Source organism: Tympanuchus pallidicinctus, unplaced genomic scaffold (genome assembly GCF_026119805.1).
Source record: "Tympanuchus pallidicinctus isolate F22 unplaced genomic scaffold, pur_lepc_1.0 scaffold8, whole genome shotgun sequence".
Taxonomy (NCBI): Eukaryota; Metazoa; Chordata; class Aves; order Galliformes; family Phasianidae; genus Tympanuchus; species Tympanuchus pallidicinctus.
This window is the reverse complement of record NW_026294802.1, coordinates 45,215,032-45,233,587: the sequence shown is the minus strand read 5'-3', so window position 1 is coordinate 45,233,587 and position 18,556 is coordinate 45,215,032. Positions and strand designations below refer to the sequence as shown.

At 33.9% G+C, this 18,556-nt stretch overlaps 1 protein-coding gene across 10 annotated transcripts in view; it reads right to left on the bottom strand.

Moving 5' to 3' along the window:
- The window catches only part of BRD1 (bromodomain containing 1), a 67,938-nt gene that overhangs the window by 24,477 nt on the left and 24,905 nt on the right, over positions 1–18,556 (bottom strand). For 9 of the 10 annotated variants that reach the window (XR_008202803.1, XM_052668803.1, XM_052668802.1 and 6 more), the window contains 6 exons: positions 15,851–16,007; positions 11,603–11,734; positions 10,521–10,649; positions 9,425–9,737; positions 8,371–8,631; positions 4,681–5,169 (listed from right to left, as the gene is read on the bottom strand). Coding sequence is in view for 9 of the 10 variants with exons in the window: in XM_052668803.1 (XP_052524763.1) it covers positions 4,681–5,169; positions 8,371–8,631; positions 9,425–9,737; positions 10,521–10,649; positions 11,603–11,734; positions 15,851–16,007 (1,481 nt within the window). In the remaining variant the exon portion in view is untranslated. The remainder of the gene's footprint in view (positions 1–4,680; positions 5,170–8,370; positions 8,632–9,424; positions 9,738–10,520; positions 10,650–11,602; positions 11,735–15,850; positions 16,008–18,556) is intronic. The other variant, XM_052668808.1, reaches the window with a different exon arrangement.

The following is an 18,556-nucleotide window of genomic DNA, read 5'->3' as shown; positions in this document are numbered from 1 at the left end:
GGTACTTACATGCTGCTGTGCATAGTTCTATCCTGACAACTAAGCAGTTGAGCTCCTGTAGTTTGTACACTGGCAAACTTAACAGGAAAGCGGACAATTCCTTACAAGCTTACACAGTCCTCGATGCTTTCTTCGAACATACACCTTAAAAAGTCTTATACTTTCAGCAGGCAGTTGAAGATTTTGGACATCACTAAATGATTAAATATCTAAATTTCAGATTTTACAGGAAGCAATCTGTATGCATTTAAAGAAAAAAAAGTAGGCATAATTCAATGCATAAGAGGATTAAAACTACTGACATCTAGACCAGTTACTGACTTTTACTCTTCAAGACAAGAATGACAGTGTGTAGGTTAACTAGACTTCAATAGTTCTGTTATCTGATTCCCACCAAGCCATCTCTGGCTTAGAATGTTGTTTAAAGTTTCAGTTAAGTTCTTAGATATGCATTAGTTTTATTATTTTCTCCCATTTACAGAATTGTGACTGAATTCTACACAGAAGTCTAACTCGTAACCCAGTTGACTTGTGTTCCAGAGTCAAAGATATAACAGAAATATCTTGAAGAATCCTAGAAATAACCTGTGCTCTGATTTACTCCAAACATAACCTGTCCTTACTACGTTAAAAAAAAGTTGAGTAAAAATGCTCATCACTACAATAAAAAAACAATGTATCAAGTACAAGTGGAATTCAAATACAGGTTACTTCAAGACAATTCTTATCTGCCAAAGAGCATTTTTTAACAACCAGGCAGAAACGAAGGTCAACGCTTGCTAGTAGATTTAATAGGCATAATCGTGTTTGCTGTATACTGACAACTACGTGCAAAGTACATACTGCAAAATGGCAGTTTCCCCATTCAACTTCAAATCTGCGCTTTTTGCCGCATTCATACTTGAATTCATGCTTGTGTTTGTTTCCGTGTCCTGAGAAAATCTGTGTAATGCCAAGTGTGAAGAATACTGAGTAACTGAACTTACACTAAAATACCGTATTACTGTTATCTAGCTAAGAAATACCAGAAAACCACTGTACTGCACTATAATAGTCATTATTTGCAACCTTAAACCTATGATAAGTTCAAGTGATGGCTTTACAATAGTAAATTTTGCATAGTCTGTTTCTGCGTAAAAAAAAAAAAAGAGGGTGAACGCAGTAAGTATAAATTACTACCCTACATTTATGAAAGGTGACCAATAAAATCAAGACCAACTTGAAAATTTAATCTGAGCTTGATTTACCATTTTTTAATTAAAAGGTATCATGAAACAGTTACTTTTTTCAGTTTATCAGAATTACATTCATTAATTGATAACTGATAAAAGCAAAGTTTCAAATGGTTAATAAAGCTATTCATTGATGAGCTCGATTCTCCAATCAATTTTTGGATGCTAACCCAACTTGATGAAAAGGATTCAGCTTTACAACAAAATATACGGCACGTGTGATGTAAGTACTTCATAAAGATCATTTACCTTGCAGTTAAGATTTGACATGTCTGAACTTGAAGAATTACAGTGATCTCCAGTGTGACCAAAATTTCTTAACTTCTCTTCTTTTTGACATTGTTAGATACTATACAAAGCAATAAGATGCCTCAAGCATGTATCAAACATTTAAAAACACATTTCCTTGTTACGTAATTTTCAATCTCCATATGGCAGCTATGAAGAAAGATGCATTACACATCCGTGGGATAATGCCCTAGAAGAAAACTACTGATCAATCTTTTTTTAAAAAATGATTCATATAAAAAAAAGAGAGCCAGAATATTAAAGACAGCTTTTGGTCTTTCTAGAAGTATTAAGTAATGCTGTGCAATAAGCAGTTATTTCTGCCAAATGCTAGAAATAAAGCTAGAGTAGAAACTGATCCATATTTTTTCTTTCTTTAAATTAACCGGCAAGTAGACCAGCCTCAACTGTACTTCTGGAGAGAACAGTAAATGGCACTTTATGAGAGTATGGCAGCATCAGACAAAGTAGGCATGGTTTCACCTAACTAGGCAAGCTTTGGAGACTCGTTCTGAATCTCATGCAAGAAAACTTAAGAGTGACATAAAAGGAGGCCTCCTGAATAAAAGGAGAGTGACAAACAAGTCATCCCCAAATAATGTGCAGGAAATAGGGAGGAGAGCAAAACAATCCACCCTATCAGAAAGGAAGGAAAGAGGAAAGAAATCTGATATGCACCCAGCAGTCTGGGTGCAGCTCTTGGTCAGTTATTCTTTCTAGAGATCAGTGTTCCCAAGCCTTGTATATTCAGTTCTTATGGATATTTAACATTCATACCAGTAAACCGCGCAGTGCGATAATAACTGAAGTTACAGTGATTGCTCATGAAGGAACCAACTCCAAGAATGTGCATAAGGAGCCTGAAGTAAGCCTTATCTGTTATGCCATGTCTTTGAAAGGAAAAGAGTCATGTCTGCTGAATTCTTTCGAAGAACGTTCTTCACAGTAGTACTAAATTAGAATTCAGTGAAAAAAAGAGACTGTATTACCGTATACATCATCTTATTTCTTTTGAAGCTTACCAGAACACAGACATCTGCATGAATCTACAACAGCTTGCATATGCAAAAGTAGAATAATTAACTAATACAATATCTTAAAAAGCAGATAAGACTTATGCTGATTTCTTGCTGAATGGTAGCTCAAAATAACTGTTAATTGCAAATTGCTCAAATTACCGTGAAGGCATGTTTGAAAATAATATAAGGAGAAAAATCTATGATGTAAAAGCAAAAATTTTGGTTGCAAATGAAAAAAAGAAGCACATGAAGAAGATTTAACAAGTTGGCACATTGGAAGAAACAATGCAAACTTCAAAGAAAACATGTACTTTTAAAGAAAACTATATTACTTTCAGGTGAAAATAACTTCCATGCATATTTGCATTACTTTCAGGAAGATTCTACAGATATTTTTTTAAACAGTAAAATAAAATAAAAAAACACCTTTTTGGATTTTATTCCTATCATTGATCTATATATTATATTTAAAAAAAACAAATCAAGAAAACTGAAAAAGCAGACAACCAAATGAAAAAACAGCCTGAAAATTCTGAAATGGAAAGTGTACTAAAATTAGAAGGAAATTAAAAAAAAAAAAATCAACCCTAACAACTTTGGATATATATATTTTTAAACATAATTAAAAGCATATTTGTCCTACATACATGTACTCCACAGAGAGAAAAGGAACATGATAGATTTTAAACGTAGTCAAGCAGCTTGATTTACTTATTTAAAGAATGAAGTCAGTTTTCTTTAAAAAAACTCATTTAAAAATGCTTAACATAAAAGTTTCAAGCTTAGGACTAGCTCCTTGCATGATCTAACATAAAATGATTCATTGTGCATATGATAAAATACAATCTGTAGAAAGATATATAATGTTAGTGTCTCAGATCAAAGATTGGTAAATTTGAATATTTGGAAATCAAAGCTTTTTGCATCATTAACACTGTTTTATGCACTTCTCTTATTGCACAGGCTACATGCAATTCCTTCTTCAGAACTGAAGTTCGGATCAGATCTGTGGGCTCTTCCCAAGCTTTCAAAGAAAGGAATGCAAGCGAAGGTTTTTCAATGAGGGGAAATAAACAAAAATCTAAGCTGAAAACACCACTGTACCACATCTTATTATTTGCACATTCTATTTTCCTAGCATTTGAATATTTTCCCTTCTTATTTGATCATTAACAACAAAAACTTATATCTTCTTAACAGAAGTTTTTAGTACATTCCTACGTCTTTCATTCAAAGTCAGAAAAATTGCATGCTCTTCTCCTATCTACATATGGCCTTTTCAACCTAACAATGGAACAGAGTACTTATTTCAGAAGGCAGTATAAAAGCCATAGGAAGTGCCACGTATAGCATTAAGGAAATACATCTATGTAATTTCCTTATGTTGCTGTTCCTCCTCAAATAGGGCTTTATTCAAGTACCTACAACATACAGACTATAGGTTGTCATGAGTCACAATTAATTGCACTGCACAACCAAAATAGCTTTGTTATACAAAGGTTGTTTAGGTAAGTCTTGCTAGGAGTACAATGTTGCATTTATTCTTTATCTATTTGAAGTGCATAGACTTCAGAAGAGAAGCACAGAAAAAAATCATTATCATTTGGGATTTTAACACTTCCATAAAATACATGGTTGTACAAAGCACCTCATACACTATCATCAGTTTCCCACTGTGAAAATGTGCTCAGAGTAATATTATAGCAAAATGAAGTCATATATGGAACACACATCTTCATGTTCCTTGTAAAAACCCAATTTTGACATCACATGAAATATCCTTTTAAGAGGGATATTTAAAAAATAAAAGCAGAAACAAACAATAACAACAGCTGATTCATATTTCCCACTGGATGCAACAAAAGGAAATCAGAATAAAAGTAAATAAAAATGAAAACATCACCCACACAGACATGTAAACTTAAAAGATTCCATTGCCAAAATGAAAACCGTGAAACAGGAAAACTTGGTTCACTAAGTCCAAATGCTAACATAAAAATGATTCAGTAATTTTCTGAACTATAGCTACATCTGATTACTCAACTACAAGGGAAATACTTGTGCTAGAATCGGAACATTAACAATTACAGGTAGGTTAACTTTTGAGATGCATCCATTCAAATAAGTTTTGTAACATTTACCTGTATCCAAGCGCTTTACAGGGGACTCATCATCAACCTCAGAATCTCCACAAGCACTCCTTGATCTTTTCCTTGGGTGCAGAAGTGTCTCCAACCTTGGAAGGACTACAGACAAAAAGGTTTTGGTCCCTAGCTGTGGAGAAGTTGGCTGGGTTTCAGTGTTCTTTGCAGACTTTTGGGGGCTTATACTTTTCGATTTGCAGAAGAGAATGGATGTACGTCTGTTTACATCAGTTGATGACTCAGCTACAGCAGAAACAGTCGACTCATTGAGATTACTGTCAAGTAAGTGTTCTGGAGTGTGTCCATTTATTTCTTTCTGAATGCAAGTGCTATATAATTCATTATCAAATTTTACTCTTTTGTAAAGCTTACTCTGCTCTGGATTGAGTTCTACTGGTTTGAGGGTTGGTGGTTCTGAATTAGTCTCCAAGTTTGAAGGAAGAGGTAATGCATCTGATGGTTCAAGTTTAGGGGGAGATTTATCTCCTGAAAAAATTATAAATAGAGTGTGATTTTTGAAAACTTGTAGTTATAAAGTCTATTATAAAACTCACTATAAATGTGCAGCCCACCAAATAAATTGTTGTTTGGAAACAAAGCATAACATTTTAAAAACAATTCTTGACTAACAACAATCTGTCCTAGTTAGTAGTTCCTACTTTTATACTGGGCATGTAACACGGATAGAAAAGTAGGTATTTATAGTTGGTGTTAACAATTTACGCTTGGTACTTCTTCTCATGCAGTTATGTTAGTTTCATTAACTAAGAAAACTTTTTTTTTTTTAAATAGAAAGTTGGGGTGGTGGATGATTATGTTAAAATGCACTTACACTGCCATTCAAGTAAAATATTTGATAAAATACATTATACAATTTTTTTTATATACACCTTACCTGCCTATGACAAATTTTAATCAGCTAATCATTTAAAAATTGTATCTGTAACCTGATCTACCAGAGTGAATTCAAGTGCAATACAAAATTTACGAAAGGCAATTTCTGCAAAGCTGCTTTACAGTTTTCACTAATAGTTTAATTCACAAAAAAAAAAAAAGCCCCCAAAAACTCTCTCTCTTTCTCCCTCTCTCTCTCTCAAAAAAAAAAAAAAAAAAAAAAGCCCCTCAAACAAAGAAAACACTCCACTCCTAAAGTCTTGCAGCTTTACTAGGCACTAGCTGGCAAATACAGATGTGACAGCGTAGACCTGACAGAAAACAGAAAAGACATCACCTACTAATTTTCTTTCACCCCTCCCCCTTTTTTCCCCATTATCCTCTCCCAGTTTATTTAAATAATTTCAAACTGAGAGAAGACAATAGAGAGACATAAACGTGAGCACATAGAACCAGATTCAATTTCTCATCTCAAATGATGGGAAAGAAGCATTCTACTGTTGTAGCATTCCTAAATAAAAGCAAGAGGACTACCCAACCTGCTGAAACAGAGACCTCAAAATCTTTACACTTCCCACAATGATCTTTTAAGAACTGAAATGAGACAAAAGATGGTGCTTATTCTGTAAGAACAACTGTATGATGCCAATGTAATGTTTACACTATCGAATGAAATTTTAAAGTTTAATTAATTTTGTGTCACCTGATGAAAGGTGACACAGCAAAATGTAACAACAAGGATTTAAATCCTCTATGTGTAGAGGCTTAAATACTACTCTTCTGTGCTTTGGTTTAGCAATGGTTACTTTGAAATTAATGACTTCTAGGGGTAAAGTGCCACGTCATTTAAGATACATCTGTACAGTAGCACAATTCATATTAAAAATACAGTGTTTAACAAATAGTGCGACTACACTCTCATCCTTTGAAAGCATAAAAGTATTACAACTGGTAAAAAACGTTCAGAATAAAATTTAGCGTTCAATTGTTACTTAAGTGCCAATTTGAAAAAGCCCATGGTTTAGAATATCCAATGTCACTGTCATTTTTGAACAAATTGTAATTTTCTCTCAATTATAGTTAAGAGAAGATTCTTAGAAAGATCTACGCACTGAAGAAAAAAAGACTATTCAGACATGAAAAAATAAATGTCACTGGATTATTCTGCTACTGATTTCTCACATAATCAGAGACTTAAAACAGAATTGCAAAATTACAGATAATTCACAGCACTTCTAAAGTCAGCTCTCATAAAGACCCTGGGCAGAGGATTCCAATCTAATCTGGTCCCTCTTTTTTTAGCAATTTGTTCTCTTTCCTCTAAGTAACTTCCACTTCAAAACTGCAGCTTGAACTGATAGCTAACTACTCTTCACTGTAACTGTAAAAGCAATGTCAATCAACTCTGGATTATGCCTTTATATATATATATATATATATATTTTAACCTATTATAAAATATAGAAACAGTTACTGCTCACTTTTAGGACTAGTATTTGCACATTAGCTGCAGAAGTTAAGGGCTGTGTAATGAAAATGTTAAGCTACAAGGTAGCGTACTTATATAACAAAGTACATTAAATTCCTAAATCACTATGTTCAGAGGCAACATTGCTTGAAAGAGGTTGAAATAAATAAAACACCATAGAACATCCTAAGAATTTTTAACAGCTTCAGAACAGGATAAGTCATATGTCTATTCAGCTATAATTTTTTTTAACTGCTGTCACTCAAATCTCAAGCGAATTATATATCTGAAAATCATTCTTAACCACAGTAAGAAACAACCACTATGTTACTGTTTGAATGGCAGTTAAGGACAGTCTTTTTATTCACTTCACCTCTCAAATATGCTGACAGCATTAATCTGCACTGGACTATTCTTTTTTTTTTTTTTTACTAAACACACCTGCACTTTCCCTTTCGCTCTTTCCTCCCCCCACTCAATGCTGTTATTCAAAATGAAATACATCTATAATGCTCCTAAATAAAAATAGGTTAGCTTTTCAGAGAAGAGCCGACCAAGAAACAGAAACTCAAAACTTCAATTTATTTTGCAAAGTGGACTTGATTGCATCCTTTTAGCTCTGCAACTTAGGTTACAATAGAAGAATCAAATACAACAGTGAATTGTAATATATAGTTAGGTGTTTCTAGCAAGTTGTTCTCAATGGAATCAGTGGGGCCTAGCAAAGAGCTGGTATAGTTCTGAAACCACTGTTTTGAGGAGGAAGAAAGGCACAAGGGAAAGGGCTGGTTAGATTTAGGTGCCTTAATTCAACAACATGAAGTTTGATGACTCCTATCAATAGGTAGCTACTGTTATTAAAAGGGAAACAAACACACAAACATATCTACTCTCCAAACTCCGCTCTCCCAGAGTCTTCGCAGAGGAGAGGATAGAAAAGCTAGAAAATGCAGTACAACAGCCAGCATTCTCAGCACTGTTGGCTTAGGCTCACATGATCCCCAACATATATTTTTTGGCATTTAAGTGGATTTGTAAAGTATGAAGATGCTTTCTACTCAGACATTCTCAATTCCTTTTTTGATCAGATTTTTTCTATTTTACCTTCTTTAATATCCAGATTTTTAAAAAGCCTTGCTATTGTGAAAGGAGGTTTTCATTAAAGGGATCATTCTCATATTCTTAAAAATTTATTGTACATAAGTAGTTATCTGTCCATTTAAAAATGAAATAAAATATTCAAGTATCCCGTTTAATTCACATGATTAGAGCATCTTTACTGAAGAACTACTAGTACTAATTAAAACACGGTTTAAAAATCTTACCTTCTTCTTCTCCATCTTGTTCTAGTGCTGCACTTTCTTCTTCAAAACTTCCAATACCTGATTCTATTTGAGGAGCTTGGTTGTGTTGCTGACTTAACTTGTTGCGAATACTGCTGATTTCCTTCTTTAACAGCTTTGCTCTTTTGCTCCTTGACCCACTGGATTTCATTGCACAGGTAAGATCAAGTTTTTCTAGCAACTCCCTCAGCTGTTCTTCCAGGGACATATGCACTCGGTTTGCAGGATTCAGTAACCTATCAACTTAAGTCAAAACACGTATCATTCAAAATGTGTTTAATGTTTCCAGATAAAATTCCAACAGGAAAAATGAGTAAGTAAACAAACAAAAAAAAATCACATGCTGACTAAAAAATGCTATCAAAAGCTACTTAGATTACAGTATTAGTTAGCTTCACTATCTTCAGTGAAGAACCTACGCTGGTGTAAGTTTCTATTGTACAATATTGCTACTGCTCTTCTTGAGTGGCATTTTTCTCAAGAAAGATAAGTAATAGAGCAAGGTCAGAAAGAAGACAATTAAGCTTTTCTAACCTATGATGTGATCTCTTTCTTGTCAAGGAACAGACCAAGATTACACTAATGTAAAAAGAATGTCAATCATTCTCCTTCATTTTCAAAATCTCAGAAAACCAGTCATTTTAAACATGCCATTTTAATTCCCAGCATTACAAGTGTCCTTGACTGTTAGAACTGAATAGGTTATTTAAGAATGCACTGAAATTTATGTGTGCTGGTAGTCATCTTCCATGTCCTATGACCATATATAACATGTAAAATAAGGCACTCAACTTAAAAACCTTCTTCATGCAACTTGTCAAATTAGGCTTTAACGCTGCCAAAGTAAGAATCTGGAAGACAACGCTTTCCAATGGCAGATCTAGTTGAAGAGAATCAACTTAATCTTTCAAGAACTGTTTGCAGTGGAGAAAAAGAATTATGGTGAATAACCTGAAGAGCTACAATTACAAACATCTGCATGGAATGCGAGGAGCCAAAAATGCAGGTTTTAATAATAATCCAAAAACCTTCTTACCATCTTCCCAAGAGAAAGGCTGTGGTGACTCAAGTTTAGGCCGTTCAGGTAAGTGCATTCCAGTTTCATTATCATAACCAATTCCTTCAGCATCTCTCCTAGCTTGCCTGAGAACTACACCTCCTTGATCTCTTAACCGCACTGCAGCTCTATAGAATATTGTGTCTTTTGCATTGTACTTCATACAGTTATCTATGATAAGATTGAAGTCTTCTTCAAATTCACTGAGGTTTTTATAGCCTTGAGCATCTAACCGTTTTCGCATGGTGGAGAAATCCATAGGATGTTTAATATGATCCAAATAGTCTGGAACCTTTGAATAAATATTTAAAACAGTGGGTAAAAGTACAATAAAACTTTCTTGATAAAGTAGTATCAGCTATTAACTGTTTTGCATGTTCTAAGAGAATAACAGCTCAAATTAATAAACGCAAAATATAGCTAAGAACAGTGTATCTTGAGATAGTAAACATTTACTTACCAACATTACATATTACATGACTTTGTATCCATGTAACAAACCACAGTTCTACTAACAGATGCTGAAACTACTCATTTTTAGAATTCATGTATGCATATGCATATATGTAGGTATATAAATGCATTTATACATGTATAAATGTATAACATATATATATATACTTATAAATGTTATGTGCATATGCAAATATACATGCAAACATATGCATATATAGACTACATATAACATATTATATATATATATATTTTTTTTTATTTTATTTTATTTTATTTTTTTTCAGGGTAAATGAAAAGGAGTTTTACCTCCAAGTGAGAATACAGCATCCACATTTCAATTTTTAAGGCACTGTTCAAATTTGCTTCATCAAATAATCAGGAAATAAGTACTATTAATACAGAATACTGCCACTTCATTCTGCACAAGTATTCACCAGAAATTACTTTGGTATATGAACATACTTTCACAGTAGGAAGTTATAAAAGGCATCAGAATGGAGGTTAGAAGGTAACAGTGCTACCAATTACATGATGCAACAATTTGCTTCTTCTACTGTGGTGCCACCAAGTCATAGCTAAACATAAGAAAACACTAAAAAAAATTAAGCTTAAAACATACCTCTTTAAGGTTCACTGGCTGAGCAAATATACGAGCAGAATCCTTTTCCTGCAGCTGATCCAGGACTGATCGAAGGAGGACAGTGAATGGAGTAAGCTGAAGTTCCATAGCAACCTGCTCAATTTTGACCTAAAAGAGTAATGAAAAATAAATAATTGCATAATTATTAAAATACTGTTCTAACCTAAGTTGTCTTGCAGCAGTAAAATATAAGATATGAAACACTATATAAAAACACTGCTTCAGCTGAAATATAAAAGAAAATAAGTTTTCAAAACTAATATTTCTACATCTTAGTATTACTTTCAGCATTATCACTTTGAACTGGTACGATGTATGCTTTCAATAATTTCTCATTAGCTCTTACTCCTCTGTTGCAGACTCAGTTTCAACTTCAGCTTCCCAGCTCAAGTTTTTATTTTATCTACAATGAGTTTTGCAGCATTATTTATATTTTTAACATCAATTCTTTATTTGAGACACTGTTAAATAAAAATAGGTTCATATTTGACAAGCAAAAGAAAAATTAAGAATTTAAAAGTAACCTGTTTAAAATTAAACTTCAGTTGTCAGCACTGAAATACTTTTGATATGGAAAAACGAAATTCTTATCACACATCAATGGTGTGAATATATAACTAATATAAACACACAAAGTGAGTTTCAAAAAAAGAACAATTAAAGACTCTAAAGGCAAACTTGTTACTTTCACAGTTTCCATAGAAAAATGTTATCTTTCTGCAGAATCACTTTCTCACATCTGAATCCCAGTTATGTTAACTCTAATGTCCTGTGAATTAGATGCAGTGGTCACTCATTTGTCAGAAAAATAAAAAAGTGCTGCTCAGAAAAGGCTTTTTGTTAGGAAAATGTGATGATAAATTTTGCTACAGCTCTTCAGAAATCAAACAACTTTGAAAATACAGCTGAATGGCTTGTTAAGTAATTGTATATATTTTAATCAGCTTGTGTGTGAGCATGCACACAAACAGCATACTCTTCGTATTGCAAAACCTGCGTGAGAATACTTAGTCATCTTTTCTTCAGAAAGGTCTCACCAAATTAAATCATACTCCATTTACCTGCTCTCTTTTTAATTTTTCACGCTTACGTATCAGCTCAATCAGTAAGCGTGCCCTTTCAAGATCATGACGCAGCCTTTGCCAGTACTTCAATTTTTCTTTTAAGGCTTGCATTTCTTCATCATCTTCTCTCTAAGAAAAGAATCAAAAAGATCGTCAGGAAGTGAAAACAACTGATCACTTTCTATAAGCTAGTTTTATACAATTCCAGAAGTGTAGTCACAGCAAAAATGAAGTTTGTTTATTTATTTTTTTTAAATAGAGCACTTGGTAATAAGGTTCATAATATCATAATACATAATACAGCTCCTAATACAATTCTACTTTTCAACTGTCTAGCTCAAAGCAAAATTTATATAACTGAAAAGCAGCCCTATAATGAAGATTATTTACACAAGAAAAGCAATATAGCAAATAACAACCCAGCTGCAAAATCAGATACAGTATTGTCACATCAAAACCCAAACCAGCAGAACTAGTCCTGAAGTACTCAGGTACTTGATGGTCTTTGCGGGTCCCTTCCAACTGAACTATTCCATTCTAATATCACCCAGCTTCTCCACAAATACCACATAAGCCTGGTAAAACAAAGTTCTCCCTGTGGTCAACACAGTCCACCTCTGCCACTTTCAGCCATGCTAATAGCACGTTTCTAACAGCAACAAGACCATTATGACTCCTGAATACGGAAAATGAAAAACAGTTTCTCAAATAACTTCAAATAGTACTACAAATAGGCAGTGTAACAATACATCAATAATGAACTGGACAACCTGTCCATAAATACCTGTAGCACTGTAGTACTTAGTTTGTTCTGCATACACAGAAAACAGTCTTTCTTGTTTGTTTTTACTATTTTTCATAAGAAAAGGTAAAACGCTGGAATAACAATTACAGTGTTAAATAGGGTTTTATAATTCACCAGAAACAAGGCTGTTAAGAAGTACAAGTCCTGATACTAGGACCAAGTACAGAAAATAAGCCTGCATTAGAGGATTATTATATTTTATGTGAATATCCTAACTAAGAATCCCAGGAAGAAATGGATAGCTTTGCATACTTGCCCAGAACTAGCATGAGGCAATATATATGTAGTATCATTCTTTTGATGGTTTTTGTTTATTTTAAACAAACAAGTGATAAATAAATTCCACCAGTTATAAAAAATAGAAGACAGAAGACTAAGGAAAACTGGCTGAACAGGTGAACAATAACCACGCATTACAAACAGTGACACTCATAGCAAAAACATCCCTAATAGCATGAAATTATAGTCCTGTAAAAGAGCTTTTTGAAATTTTTCAGCCAGAAGGTTCTAAAAATAAAACTGCAAAAAATGGCAGTTTAAAAATAGCTAACAGATATGTGAGTGCTGCCCAGTACTTTAGCACTTTATATATCTTGGAAAATGAGAGGCAAGTAGCTATGGAAGCTATGAAGTCAGTTTTATCCAAATCTCTGACTTCACTGAGACTGAAAATCTTTTACCTCCAACTAGCTCTGTATATTAGTACAGCAATCTAGTAACAAAAGCTCATTCCTTTTTTCAAAAAACATAATTGAAAAGTTCTTTCTGCTTTGAAAACAACTTTCTACTTCCCAATGTCTATTACGACTGACAATCTTTTTTTCTTTACATTAGTTAGAACTTGACTTAGACAAGTAATAATTTAACTGCTGAAGGTCCTAACGTTTCCAATTGTGATAGCAGTACAAATATTATTATTCGCATTTTCAGTTCCTTAAAATTCCAAGAGACTCGCTGAATCAGGATGTCTACACTGCCACTATGCCACTTTTGCATAGCGCTTAATCTGTGAGTGCAGATCCCATGGGGGGGGGGAGAAGAAAAAAAAAATCAACAACTGTTAATTGACATATTTACACTTTCTTTTTTTCCCCATAGTTTTAACTGTTTTTAAGAACTGAAATTTCGTTCTGGTTCCTGCCAAAAGCAGAAAGCTTGTTGTCTGTTTGCTTGCAGCCATATAATAGTCTGCTCTTTTGCCCTGTGTAATTGCATAATTCATCAGATTAGGGAACTGATCCTACTGAAAGTCAACAGAAACACACCAGTTTTAAGGTGGGTCAGGAAACCTAGATGCAACAAGAAAAGAATGCAACTCTGTTAGAGCAAGTCTGACATAGTTCATGTGAAACTTAAGTACTTCGCTAAATATGAAGGTGCAGTTGCAATTAAAAATATTTTAAGATTTTTTTTTGATTGAATCAGTTGTTTCACCTGGTACAGACAAACGTAACACTTACTCTCTAATGTACATTTATATCTGCTGATGTGACCCAAAACATCAACAGCACCTTCCTTGTTTTTTTTTGTTAAGCATACATAGCCTCCCGTCTCTAAAATCAGTTTGGCTCATGGTTCAATAGTGAGCCTCCAATTCTGCATCACTGCTATGCAGAGTAATGTTTAAGTTATACTAGCTGACACCAATCCTCTTTACACTTCATTACCTGATGTATAACACATGCCTCAATTGAAACAAATTCAGGAAAGCTGAAAAGAGTTCAACATTGGAGTGTTAGTTTCCACTATCTGCCTAGTGAAAATTCTGACTGTTTATTTTAAGAATTTTACTTCACAAAAGCTTTCTGACAAGCAGATCTTTATATGACTTTCTTATTAAATAAATCTTCCTCCAAATCTTTCTATACCAAATCCAGAAAGGACAGAGGTTAAATTCAGAAACTGTGATGTTTCATCTACTGAATGCAAAGCACTGTATTGTTTAGAAAAGCTAAAACCAGTATTTGTTAATGCTAAGAGGGACACATTTCTAACACATACAGATCATGTATCAATTGAGATCTCATCTTCATCCTCTCCCACCATAAAGGAATGTTACCAATTGCTATGTATCAGTAGGAACACTGTCACTGTACCAACAAATCACTCATGCTGGATGTGAACGTGAGGGAACAGCCTCATTCCTCACAGAGACTGTAACTTAACAAGAGCCAAAGAATTAATGTGATAGCGCTGCATCTTGATCAACAATTTCATTAAATTTCTGCTATTATTCATAAGCCAGCCAAAACCATTTTGTGTCTGCAACCAGTGTTCTTACTAAAGTCTTCACTGCAGATATGACTTTAATCAGCAGCGCTTTTATCACCTATTTTCTGAACAGCAGCTTCAAACAACCATTACAATACCAGCAATAGCTCAACTTTCGCACCCTATTTTTACTGAAAAATTATTTAAGTACTGGAAAAAAAAATAATGGGGCTGCAAGTTTTTTAAACTCCAGTATCTGTCATGATATTCTAAGCAGAGAAAGAAGTGACAGTATAAATCATTCTTTCAGAGGTTTCCTTGTTCCTCCAGCAGGTGAGGTGTTACATAAGCCAAGATCTTTGGGGTTTAGTGCTGCTCACTGATATATCATCACCTTCAAAAGCATATCATTACTGAGCTCTAACGCACAGTCATTAAAAAGTAATTTGAAACCATGGAATGCTTCTTCCCCCATCAAATTTGTTTTAGTAAACAAACATTACACAGGGATCACAAATACCTTCCACTTGACATTTTGAAATTGCTTTCAGAAATTTTGACTGGTAAATGCACACAGCTTTAAGAAATTTAATTTTATTTTTTAATAGAATGCATTTTATTAGAATAAAGCTTCAGCATAAAATTGTGCTTGTGTGTAACTCCACTGAACTGTGCCAAAAGTGAATCTAGGATAAGTTGAACCAACAAATCCTTGAACTTCATGTATTTCTCTTAGTTCTGTTATTACCAAAGAATATAGACAATAAGGTTCAAACTTCAACACTGTAAATTATTATGTTTAATCCTTACCCCATAAAATACCTGGTTTTGTAAATGTCGAAGAAGAAATTTGCTTTGAATCTTTTAATATATTTTAGAAATAGTTTCTTTTCTTTAATCTTTCAAACTCACAGGACACTGAAAAATTATTTCCACAAAGCATAATGAATCAATGAATAAAATCTGATCAGTGTAATTTGGATAGTTTTAGTGAATATTTTGTAAACATTTAGTAAAACATAAGGCTGTCTTACAGAAAAGTATGTGTGTGTATATATATATATATATACACATATATATATATCACAACTTAAAAGATTTATATATTGTGACCTCAGTTTGTAACTAGACGTTAAAAATAAGGTAAAGCTTTTACTCAGTGCTGAATAAAACTAAGTTTTTACTTGGTGCTATGTTTCCTGTTAAATTTTTTTATTCCCATCACGTACCTGTTGTGTGTTTCGTTGTGACTGCAAACTGGACTGTAGCCTTCTCAAAAGAGGAACACCATTCCTAGACAGCCTTTTAAGCAACCAGTAACTGTGCACTCGTTCAACAAACTGCTTCTTCCGCTGAATGGCCACCTGATTCATAATCTTATTTAATCTAAAATATAGAAAAATTGATATTGTATTTTTTCCAGCAAAAACATATTTGTCTTTGGAAGTTAAATATCAATACATATATAAACGAATAATGAAGCAACAGCAACAATCATCAGGCTAATTTCAATCAATTACATTACTTTCAGTACAATTATCTTGTAGCAGTAGACTATAATCAAATAGGTCAGCCTGATACCGTATTTCTATCAAATATATTAAGGTACTTTAATGCTAACTGATCCTAAAGGACATAAGTTTTTTCATGACCATCTATTTTCTGAAGAGCAATCCCAGTTTAAGGCAGAGAATAAATTCTAATGTTCATTTTAGAATAATTTTCTTATTGAAAATAAAAAAATAAGCTTGACAATATCTTCACACAGAATTAGTAGTTTATTTCAGACACAGTACATCTTCAAAAAGTACAGAAAACCCTTGATGGTTGTAGAAATTTGTCTTTGTATGATACTAATGCCTTTGCAAAATTAACACGAGATGTCCCAAGGCATCAACTACCTGTACTATTAGGAGGGTTGTTCACTCCCCTGGGGGCAAAGGGTGTGCCAGAGACAGAAAAGGATCTCCCCTGAGCTGGATGTAAAACAGTTACAGAAAGGATAATATGAATGAACATAAATCTGTTAATTATTCCTTCAGTATATTTCTTGTAAGAAAATTATACAATGTATAGCCATAGAGTTATCGAAGGTCGTCAAGTTGACTGTAACACCAAACCAAACAAAATTAAGTTCAAGAGAGGTGTCTGTTTTGTAGGACACTACCAACAGACATTTAAATAAAAATTCTAAGCATGCACATATGACTGTTTTTCAGTTTTTCCCTTTAAGTATTGGGAATGAAGCAGTATCTCAGCTAAGTGTCAGAAGAAATGTTTTCAAATACCTAAACAAACAGCAAAGTTGTGAAAAGTCTAGAGTAAAATGATTTTTAAGAATATTTTGGAAGCTTGTATGGTGTTTCACAAACAAACATGCATGCAACTCTACCCTGAGTTAACCAAAGGGCATCTGTCCCTAGCTGTTTTTCACTATGTACAAGGCAAGGTACAGTAGGTCTTCTCAAGACTATCCTAAATGTAGCTACAGAACTTTCAGTCTTCACAGGGTACAGGCAGTGCCAACAGAGGTCTTCAAAATACAGTGCCACTGTGTCCTTTGTTTCTTCAGTATTCTTGATAAATTCTAACTTAATCTAACGGAATCTTAGAAAGCCTGTTGAAGTCTTGTGCTGACTTCAGAGAATGTATCACACACAAAAAAAAGACCTTGCTGTGACCATAATAAATGTCATACACAACAGATACAGTTAATTATACAATGTACTAAAAAAAACAAAACAAAACAAAACAAAACAAAAAGCGAACAACAGCCAATCAACACCACACACACACACAGAAAAACTACTGCCATGTCACTCTCTTGGAAATAGCAAAACATACTGAAACAAGATAAAACATCAGCCAAGTATATGCTTGGAGAGATCTCAGAATCATAACTCTATATGAAGCAAAGTGCATTGGCAAGATGCCCATCAGATGTGGCAAGACTAACCAAACATCTTTAATTACAGCTTCGAGTACATTTTCCCATTCACATAATGAACCATTCTTTTCTAAGATAATTATGATAGCGAAGTGTTAGAATAAGCTCAGGAGAGATGCCTGCAGAAGATATCCAGCTCTCAAAATACAAACAAATAGAACGTAATTCACTGCAAAAACTACCTAGCAAGCTGTAGCAATCTGCTATGCTCTTCCTATGCTCCAAATAAAACCAAACACTGGCTGCTCGTATTTCATTTAGACACCGGGCTTCAGCAGTAGCAAACACTGCAAATCACCAGTTCATTTCTCAAAATACAGAGGTCAGATGTTTTCCACATGAAGAGCCTCCACAACACAGATTATCTGAATGATACAAGACATTATATCTGCTGCTATACCCTAAAACCCCACTAACTATAGCATAGCCCTGTGAAAAGCTTTTTGCTTAGTCAGATGCTTCCATCTGTCTTGATTCTACTGTTTCTACTGTCCAAAACACTTTAGATGACAGATGATACAACCATTTGGGAAAAATAAGACACCTTCTGCTGCAGAACCCTAGAAGTAGCACAGACAATTAATGCTTTTTGAGGCTCCCATTCTTGACATAGCCTCCTCAAAAGGAAAGTCTGGCTCGTGCTCACAAAGATACATTCAGCTGCGCTGAACTTGAATGCGTGAACTGAACTTACGCACGTGTTATGTACCAAACTTTTAGTCTCTTTCTACTACATGAGCTAGAATCAAAGTCTGAAAGTTAGAAAGTAGTTTCTCAAACAATTTTTTAAATCCTTCGAGGTCTTGAAGGAGCTTGCTGTATACTACACTCACACTGAACTGCCCCAAGAGATGTTAAATTATTGAAGAGTGTGAAAAACAAAAACCATGACACACACAAAAAAAACTTATTTATTCAGGGCAGGTAAGAGAGATCTGTTAGAAGAGTTAGTAGTTTTGCAGGATCTGACTTGCACAAGACAGGACTA